Source organism: Amphimedon queenslandica, unplaced genomic scaffold, assembly GCF_000090795.2.
Source record: "Amphimedon queenslandica unplaced genomic scaffold, v1.1 AMPQUscaffold_12825, whole genome shotgun sequence".
Lineage (NCBI taxonomy): Eukaryota > Metazoa > Porifera > Demospongiae > Haplosclerida > Niphatidae > Amphimedon > Amphimedon queenslandica.
In genome coordinates this window covers 24,004-33,765 of record NW_003546939.1, presented here as the reverse complement: position 1 = coordinate 33,765, position 9,762 = coordinate 24,004, and the positions used below count along the sequence as shown (strand labels likewise).

Sequence of the window (9,762 nt, the reverse complement as noted above, 5' to 3'; positions counted from 1 at the left end):
ATCATACCATGTCATTTTCAATCCATCCGCAATAATCTATGAGGTAAATAAGTGACTTTTCCTTATACTTAGAAAATTCACTGATTCTATTTCGAGCATAAAGCTCTCTTAACTTTGGCTATAAAATTATGTAAAAAGTAACAGTCTATTCATGCATACTTGTTGTAACCTCAATTGACTTTATAGTTGAGCGAATAAAGTTTCTACTGAACAAACAATTTCTAAAAATTATACAGCTATAAATTAAATACTGTATAAAATAACACACTCATCAGATTTAGTACGATCTATTATTGGATAGTGATCAAGAAAGTACTGTTTTCCCCAATGTGAGCTTATTCCATAAAGTATTTCCTCTGTATCTTTAACAGGGGGAGGTGAATTGACATAGTCTGGAATAAGAACTTCTGAAATATCTATAGCTCCTATGTCTACAACAGAATTTCATAATTAAATAATACTAACTAATATTATCATACTACTGAATTGTCTGTTTATTTATCTGCATCTATGTCAGAGCCTTTGTGTATCACTGTCAGTATCTTATGATAACATAAAACAAAAATAATAGGCTGTTATGTGGTATACCTTCATCCTTGCTAAGGTCATCAAATGTGTCGAAAGTCTCATCATTTTCGGTATAAACCAACTCAAAGTCTTCCATAGCAGTACAGCTGGTAAGTCAGTGCGTGATTGCGACCTGACTTAGTGCTGGCTGCGCAAGCGGGGGGGTCCAACTACCCTCCAACACCGGTTCTTTTCAGAACTCGTGCCTCGCCGTATTTTGGGACTCTCCACCCATTCTAGTTAGTGTTTATTGACTTGGGCGTGGTTTATTATCACCACCACGCGGACCAGCAACAATTTGCAGCAAAGAGCATAGGCGTATTTGGACCCGGGCAAGCACGGGCTTTGCCCGGGTAGAAATTTGCAGCCATAATTATATTCATTAGTTATTGTATTATACACAGTATTGTAACAGTGGGAGGACTGTTAACCACAATAGGTAGCACTGTTAACCACAATAATTTAGCACACACCTACATGTTCCAAGTGTTTATTTAAGCACCAGGGCAGTTATAGGTCTTAAATTTTAAATGCATTTGCCCAAATTGCCCACAATCGATAGTTAAAGGTATAAATAATTAATTGATTATATGAATAATAATTAATTATATGAATAATTAATTAAGTGCCCTAGTAGCTGGAGAAGGCTAGATACGCCTATGGCAAAGAGGCTGAAAGAGCTCCGAGGTAGCAGTCCGTACAAGAAGTTAACAGATAGAGAAGGACTCGCTATTGGTGAATGGCTCCACTATAGCTGCTAAAGAACAGATGAATAGCTGAACACTAAACACGTGGTCTTAATTGTCATAGCAACGCTCTAACAGTTTCCATGGTTTTTAATTGAATTTTTTATGACCGCGAATAATTGCAGCCGCGAATATATCCCGACCTACTGTATTATTTTTATTGAGCTAGCAATAACTATTGTCATAACCTTCTCTCAACAGTATTTTATTAAACTAATACTAATACAAAAAATAAAAATAGAGCATACATGTAGAGCCATGGATACTGTCTATGCATAAAACTAATAATAATAATAATAATAATAATCTGAAAAATATATTGTGGTCTGTGAATATAGCTAGATCTATAAGTTAAGAATTCACACCTCATTGATTATGCATTTCTAAGACCATGATCTACTTTGTATTTAACATAATCAAGATCATCATATTTTTTGTAGCAATGACAGCATTTCTTTTTACAACAGAACCAAAAGGCTATAATCAATAATACGAGGACACTGAATAAAAACAGAGGAACGAGAGCTCCTGTAATAGTTCTGTCTACAAAAATAGAATTATATAAATTTAATTGAGATTCATTTTACAAGTTTGAAGTAAGCTTTCAAAATGACTGCACTCTGACTCATCCCCAGCGCAATGACTACAATTATCCAAAGCACCATGACTGTCCTCATCCAAAGCACATTGACTTCGAGACCCACTTGTTAAATACTTTGCATAGATATCAAAGCCTATATAAAAATGTATAATTAATACTATAGATAGCTGGTAGTTTTGAGAGGGAAAAGTTTGTGTAAGTAAAACTGCCATTTTCAGTAAATTATTGATGCGATATGTTCTCAATGGCAAGTTGCCAGCCCATCACCAAAAATTTACTCATAAACATTATCAAAATGGTCAATTTAAGAACTATGTAAAATGTATATAGTGTTCAGCAAAATGTTCAAATACTGCAGTCAAAAATTTGTGAAAAAATAATTGGCATTGGCTGGAACTTTAATTATCAGAACTTTAAAAACTAAAAAAAATTTTTGTTAACACAAAAGTATGACCTACTTATAATTTTTGAATGCATAAACCTATGTTTACAGTATACATTGTGATGTATTACGTTTAACGCAACATAAAACCAACCCATGTTTGGTCTTATGTTGTGTGCAATGTAAGTGAAATCATGTATATTGTAAACCTAGCTTAATGCATAAACTGACAATACTTTTAGATAACTCCTATTTTTAGCAATTAGAAAAATGAAAATCGGCACATAATAATCAAAAAGTTGGTGAATGGCTATCAAACTGTCAAATTTACTAAATATTTTCATTGCACTCTTGTTATAAGTAGCACAACTTTATACTATAAGAAATAACACATCATAATATAGCATTTTACTTTCAAGGAGCAAAACTTTCAGTTTTCACAGATTAGCAAGCAATTGCAAAATTAAAGCTCTGCTAAGTATTCAATTTTAGGCGTGGCACTAACGTACATTGCAAATTCGCAAAAGTTGTTTCTGTAAAAAAATTATTTCTATGAATGCACAAAAGGCAAAAATAAAGATTATAAGGTAGCCATAAAATTTAAAGGTTACTTACTGCATGTTACTGCCACATGACTTTGACAGCTACCAATACTATAATTGCTTGATATACAATGAGAAAAACATTGAAAAGAACCAGTTTGTTGAGTACATATGTATTCTGTGACTATAACACTGTCGACTAAATAACTATCAAATGAGTCATACTATACAGCATTATTGCATACAAACTTACACAAGTTCTACTGTAGTCCAAGATTCATGTCCTGTGTATCCATACTGTCTACATATTGAATCAGCTACTGTTTTAGTGAAGTTATTGCTACACACACGATACCAGTGTTTATCAAGATAAACTTCAACTACACCATCAGCTGGTGAATCAGTTTCTGTCTGCTTATGAAGATGTATTTGACCATTGTAAGGATTAGTCTCTTTTATTGTATCATTATCTACAATTATATAGGTATAACACAGCAAAAAATTTGTTTCAAACTACCCTTTGAGTGTTACTGACCTCAGTTCTAGAAGTTTATATTGTTTAGTGAAACTGAGGTAATTACTTGTGAGTGCATTTTTTGCAATGCAGTCACAGTATGATAATTATATTTAAAATTTCGTTAAAAATATCATCCTTTACCACTTCTAGTCATAAAAATATTTTAAACCAGCCTCTTTACTGTTTTTGGCACTATATATAAATTCATTAGATTAGGTATCATGCATGTCTGAGTTTACACTTGAAGTCCATTTATGCTTTGAAGTTCAGTTTGTCCTTATAACTTTTTGTTTCTGCGTAAATGTAACCATAAAACTGGCAATAATAGCACAGTTTTTATTGCTGTGTTGTAAACCTAGCTCAAATCACTCATTCTCAAAAACTCACTACAGATAATTTTCAAAGCATTACAGAATACATAGAATGGATTCCCAAAATAAGTCATGTTACAATGCATAATGTTGGTTTCACCATACAAAAAGTAATTTGAAACTGTTGGGCAAGTAACTATTTGATCAGACCTCATTAGACTAAAAGAGCAAATAGTTAAAATAAAATTGTAAAGTAACTTACAACTGAATTAAACTAGTAGCATTAGTGTATCCTTGTTGTCGACATGCAACATGAGCTGTAGCCATCCTTTCACCATAAAAACAAATATGCTTCCAACGTTCCCCATCATATACCTGTAGCATTGGGTCCACCCTAACATCCCATAGCCGGTCGCCTTCACAATTAACTACAAACATAAATAACAATTACTTTTTAGTAAAATTAATGTATTATTGCAGAGAATAATTGTGGAAAAAAATTACTTGCAGATTTCCTTTTCTGCCTATAACATGTGTCTTTTATTATGTATATGTGAATATAAATTTCTCAGTTACCGAATATAATATAGGAAACAGAATATTAATTTTTTGAAATATGCTAGTTATAGTAACTGGCAATACCCACTGCATTGGTTATAACAAGCGTGGCGAGTCCAATAATTATGTGTCCATCTCAATATATTAGGACTACAATGTATTATATCATTTTCATGTTTTGATTATGTAATTATGTGCATTTGTGGGTGCTTATAGGTTCTCAATATGACTTGTTGCTTTGTGTGCGTTTGCATTACAACCAGAAGCAGCCCGTGTCAGAATGTCATAACAGAAAAATTATGTGCCTATATTATATCAATTATATCCCTGGTTTTAATTACATATGCTTAATATCAGAATGATAGAGTTCATAAGGCCTGGTTTACATGACTTCAAGTAAAACGGATATATTTTTAGTTGAATAAGGGTTTTGTTTGCATATCAAATCCGAACAAAAGAAAATGAATACTGCCAAAACGGATACTTCTATAAATAAAATGATAAAATTAATTCTAATGAAAATGCAGACACCTGAAAACAGTAATAGCAAAACCAAAAACCAATGCAGATTAGGCCAGTGTAGTAGTGTAAACCAGGCCTAACTAGGCATTAATCAACAGCACAGTTTGTAAGAATGCTAAGTGGTTTATCTTATTTTATAGTAACAGTTTATCTAAAACATTTAATTATCTCCCTTAGGGAGGAGATATAGATGAATATAGTCAAACCTGTATTTTTATTGGAAGTTTGGATCCAATAAACTATTATGGAAGTGTCTTTATACCGTATAGCTGGTTTATCAAATTTTCATTGTTTAATTAATTTTCATGGTTTACAAAATTTTTCATAAAATTTAGTAAATTAATTTTAGTGGATATTTGAGCTAGCGAAGGGGTGATGCAAGACTAGATTTGAGCCTACACAAAAATTAATTCTACACGGAATAAACCAGCTAGATATACGGTATTATTTTCTGGAACTAGTCAGGGACTGAGTGCTACTAGAGCTACATGCCCGCATCAATATGGCATAATTGCTATACACTAAGTCTAACCATAGATATCTATGGTCTGACCATTCAACAAAAGCAAAAAGCACAAGGTCTGCTCTGGTATACTCCACTCTAGCTCCTGCGTAGCCAGACCCACCCTTAATGCCTCCGGAATGGGATGGCGGGTCTGGCTACGCGAGACCAGGTCATAAGGAACTTGGCCCACACCAGTATCTATGCCCATACACCCAAACTCACCAGAGGCAACAATAAAGATTATGATGAAGGTCGAGGTGAAAGTTAAAATATTGATGAACATTCTGAGCACAGCGAACCGTGAAGCACTAAGCGATACCATAGATACTAGAAACGGACCTGGATATGAAACAGGATGTGCTTATGCTCTTGGCGCCGGATGTGACGTTTACACATTGGACAGTACCACGTGAAGACATGATGGCTGTTATTGCTGAGGCTCAAACAGTTGAAATGAAGCTTATTTTACTTGAAGTTCAGTCCATGGAAGAGTTTAAAATGGATACTGCCATTAGTAAACGTGTCCTGTCTAATATTACTTTACTGCTGTCGTTACAAGATGACAGGAAGAAGACTTTGGAGGCATTTGCTTCAAGACTTCAGGAAAAGGTAATGTAAATATATAGCAAAACTTTATTATTGTCTACATAGGTCAAAGAAATGATTTTGCCCTCTAATTACACTAAACTTCATCAAAACCTTCATACATTCAGGTCCAATGTTCTACCATTGTGGCTGTCTCAACTGATAGCAGAATCTATACCACAGAGTTGTTGTTCAGATTTTATTCTATGGCAGTGCTTCCTAGACAAGATCTTAGAAAAGGAGCTCTTTATAAGAGAAGTTGATAGGTTACCATCTAAGGCAAGAGTGTTAAGTCATGTCGAACAGAATGCCATAAGGTATGCTGCTGGCTCTGTAATTCGTAAACTTCAGCTGAAGTGGAAGTCTGACCATGATATACAAGAGTGTTTGTGCGTACTATTACAACTAGAAGAAGAGGACTGTAGAGATTCCACTGAACAATGGATAGAAACTACTGACAGAGGAGGATTGTACTACATCACATCAATGATGTGGCATATGAACTGTTCGTTGAGATTGAACTTCTTGTCTACCAGCAATTATCACAAGATCAACAAAAAGGTATACCTGAATTACTTAGGATTGCATGTACAGATCAAGATATTCTGGGTGTATGGGCCACTTGCACAGTAGATATAAATGATGCAACCAAAACCGAAATCCTGCTCAAAGATATCGTAAATGAATGGATCAAGATACGGGGCCACTCTATTGTTAGTATGCTAATGGAAAATTACAAGAAAAAGAAAAGCACTACAAACAAGAAACGGAGTTTACGAACAGAAATGAAACGAACAGAAGAAGGAACTAAAACAAACAAAATAATGAGAATTAGTGATTAAATTATCCATTACTTTAATTAATTCAATAAATTATTATCTTTAACATTTCAATAAATTATTATCATTAAAATAATAGTTATTGCCTTCTAGGCTTTTTTCTCAATGGCTCACTAAGTTCCTGAACATCGTGAAACAGCCTTCTTTTCTGGATGTTGGAACAGGATCCCAGAGATAGTGAACGTGTTGTCCTAATAGCCTGTGTGCTGTACATAAATCTTTGCACAGTTGGGTTGGAATTTGTTGTCATGGTACTTCTTTCAGCTGTACTTATGCTGTCAGTATTTGTACTCTATAAAGTGAATTAAGTGCACTGAAATGTATTATCAACAATTATACCTTGTCTGAGACCACACTTGATTCATCAAGACTACTTGTATTAGAAGAATTCTGCTTCATTGGTCGGCCTTTCTTTTGGAATGTACCAATTCTCTTTTTGCTTCTATGGCCAGGCATTACTACATACAAGTAGACACAGGATCGAGCACAGGATAAGGAAAATTAACCCCTACAATGTATTATAAATAACAAAGACCACACCCCTAAAATACTACGTTAAGTTTTGGATATTTCCAAGACAATAGCATTTGGAAAAATTCTGAAAAAATATACAGTTGATGCAAAAGGTCTAAAGGTACACACTGATGCACAGAAATATACTCCATGACATGCCGGTTTCATGAAAAGGTGTTTACCAAATGTACAAAGAAAAATCCAGAAAAGTGGCTATATTTCACTATACCAACAAGGCACAGACAAATCACAGTATACAGTAGATGTAAAAAGGCAATAGCTATGTTTCTTCCAAGTAACATTTACTAATTCTTTTCAGATGTGGAGAAAAGGCGTTTACAGTTAAAACCAAAAGCCAACACATTTTATAGCATAACACAGAAATACACTAGATAGTTACACAAATAAGTATCTAAGAGGTCATTTGGTCTAACAGAGAGACCATATACTTACTTAAACTCGGCAAAAGACTCTCTTTACAAAGACACAAAAAAGACTTTAAAAGTCACCCCTTTCGGCGAGAAGTAGCAGCTTGTGAATATCATTAATTTTGCAATGAATATCATTATATCTCAGTTACGGTATACGCCCACATACAATAATTGGCCGCCATGTTTTACGTCAAGCAGCAAGTGCTTTCTGTGTCCTGGAGATCTTGGTCACTACATTTTGAAGCTAAAAACTATTCTAGAGTTAAGAATAATGCCAAGAGAGCCAACCTAGGAAGTATAGTGCAATACTCTTGTTGTATGAGCCTGCTTTCCTCTTTCGGCTGTGACAGAGAGTCAAGAACTGATCGTTCTGGCTCTCCCAGACTTCTTAAGTCTTCAAAATATCTTGCTATAGTAAAGAACAGTTGATATGAAGCTTCTCATAGTCCTGAGTTCAGCACAACAAAAGTTTTATTGGCAAAACAGCTCTACTTTGCACATCAGCCATTGGAACTCTGCATAACTTTGACGTAAAACATGGCGGACAAAAATCCGTTCAATATTATTTCTTTGTATATACGGTATCACAAAATAATTCTCGCCTAAAGGGGTCTATACCACCATAACCGCCAAGAGCATGTCCACAATGTTCGTGACGTCATCCATATAAATTCATGTATATTGTACTTCCTGTTTCATATCCAGGTCCGTTTCTAGTATCTATGGTGTGGTCAAAATCTCGGCGCGCTTCGCCATAGATATTAGAGTAAATGAAAGGGATAGGAAACTTCCGTTCCCGGGAAATCAAGCTATTTACCCTAAAAAGCGGAGGAATCCGGATACTAGTATACTCTAGCTGTTATTTTCCATCGCCACAATGGGCGACTAGCCTGACTAGGCCATAATTCGTCCCTTGTAATAGCAAAAGTATGCTTCACAAAGACAAGATAATGGGCGGAAGACCCAGAATAACTCATCTAGATTCTGTATCTGAAGTCTCTTTAGTCATTACTCGTTCAAGCAGTGAGATAATGGTACCCAACTAAACGCGGAAAGTTTACTTGTTTTTGAGCATAAAATGTCGAGAAAACAAGCTTTTGGAATTATTAAAGTTGGAAGACCTAAAGAAAAGAATTTTTAAATAGGGGCTTGCTTTAAATCTTTCATTTATAATATTGCTTTTGAGATAATGGGGACCAAAGAACAAACTAGTACTTTTTTAACTTTTAATCGCTAATAAATGCAATAAAAGAGCGTAAATCTTGCTATTTTTGGCTACAGCATGATAGTGGTATAACAGCTGATTTCTTTGAAGTATCATATGGCACTGCAATCACTACTATGCGAGTGCTATAGGTGAAAATCAGTGCTGCAGAGATGGAGAGAGAGCAAGTCTGGCCAGGGGTAACTAGCTTAAGTTGCTAGGCAACCTAATAATCTCAATGGAATAATCCGCCCACGCAACGGAAGTTTCCTATCCCTTTCATTTACTCTAATATCTATGGCTTCGCGCGCCATTTTATTTCCCCGCCCCTCCATATAGATCTACCCAAAACCCTGGATCCGCCCCTGCTAATGGATTTCTTCCTGTAACTGAGCCATTAGCACGTCTCTGAGAACCTTTTGAGCAATGGGAACGTATTGCCGACGCCTTACCCAGCCTCATTAAAGAACTCAAGCTAAGAGAAAAGGTCCAGGAGCTTCCCCTTATAACAGTCGACGAGGCCTCACTGCCAATCAAGCAGCACTGGCAAAGAGCTTATGTCGTCATTACTTACATTTCTCAAGATTATAGACCTTTCCCTCGATGAATATTCATGAGAATTTATGAGTCATCAACGCATCATATATCATGTGATGAAAACCACGCCTACTAGTGGGACAGAAAAGTGAATCTTGCACCTAAATCAGGGCCGTAGCCAGGACCTTAAAATAGGGGTTCGGGAATTGCTGCGCGCGAAGCGCGCAGCAAAAATTTTGACGAATAATGGGCGTGGTTGGTAGGCGTGGTCGAGATTTACGCATCTCGGCCATGTGCTGACTCAGCTAAAATGGCTATCTGTGCTTCTCGCTGTTGCCAAAATGCTAATCACTGCTTTTGCAGTGCTGTTCTTCATGACAAGGAGGTAATCTAAAACTTTTT

At 35.5% G+C, this 9,762-nt stretch overlaps 2 protein-coding genes and 1 long non-coding RNA gene across 4 annotated transcripts; 1 reads left to right on the top strand and 2 right to left on the bottom strand.

Moving 5' to 3' along the window:
- Positions 1-15: 15 nt before the first annotated feature.
- On the bottom strand, positions 16-742 carry LOC109586628 (uncharacterized). 2 transcript variants are annotated; one of them, XR_002187131.1, is made up of 5 exons: positions 589-742; positions 480-542; positions 269-431; positions 170-221; positions 16-118 (listed from the first exon to the last, which is right to left on the bottom strand). It is a non-coding gene; the product is annotated as an uncharacterized LOC109586628 (long non-coding RNA). The 2 variants fall into 2 exon arrangements; XR_002187130.1 differs by having other exon boundaries at positions 16-221; positions 589-739.
- Positions 743-1,485: 743 nt separating this feature from the next.
- Positions 1,486-5,459, bottom strand: LOC109586626 (uncharacterized). Its single transcript, XM_020002821.1, has 7 exons — positions 5,279-5,459; positions 3,929-4,094; positions 3,774-3,885; positions 3,092-3,351; positions 2,912-3,045; positions 1,901-2,047; positions 1,486-1,856 (listed from the first exon to the last, which is right to left on the bottom strand). Exons 1-7 carry the CDS (start codon positions 5,457-5,459, stop codon positions 1,687-1,689), a joined length of 1,170 nt encoding a protein of 389 aa, XP_019858380.1. The 3' UTR covers positions 1,486-1,686.
- A 15-nt stretch (positions 5,460-5,474) lies between these two features.
- LOC109586630 (uncharacterized) lies at positions 5,475-6,826 on the top strand. Its single transcript, XM_020002823.1, has 2 exons — positions 5,475-5,860; positions 5,903-6,826. The coding sequence occupies exons 1-2, from the start codon at positions 5,597-5,599 to the stop codon at positions 6,467-6,469; spliced, it is 831 nt and encodes a 276-aa protein (XP_019858382.1). The 5' UTR covers positions 5,475-5,596; the 3' UTR covers positions 6,470-6,826.
- The last annotated feature ends 2,936 nt before the right edge of the window (positions 6,827-9,762 follow it).

Excerpts from the sequence above, each read along its gene's own strand:
- LOC109586630 (XM_020002823.1), top strand. The coding sequence starts at position 5,597 with ATGAAACAGGATGTGCTTATGCTCTTGGCGCCGGATGTGACGTTTACA. Across the intron at positions 5,861-5,902 it reads CTTCAAGACTTCAGGAAAAG|GTCAAAGAAATGATTTTGCC; the intron begins GTAATGTAAATA and ends TTGTCTACATAG.
- LOC109586626 (XM_020002821.1), bottom strand. The coding sequence starts at position 5,459 with ATGGGCATAGATACTGGTGTGGGCCAAGTTCCTTATGACCTGGTCTCG. Across the intron at positions 3,046-3,091 it reads TGGACTACAGTAGAACTTGT|TTATTTAGTCGACAGTGTTA; the intron begins GTAAGTTTGTAT and ends CTCATTTGATAG. Across the intron at positions 1,857-1,900 it reads TGAAAGCTTACTTCAAACTT|ACAGAACTATTACAGGAGCT; the intron begins GTAAAATGAATC and ends CTATTTTTGTAG.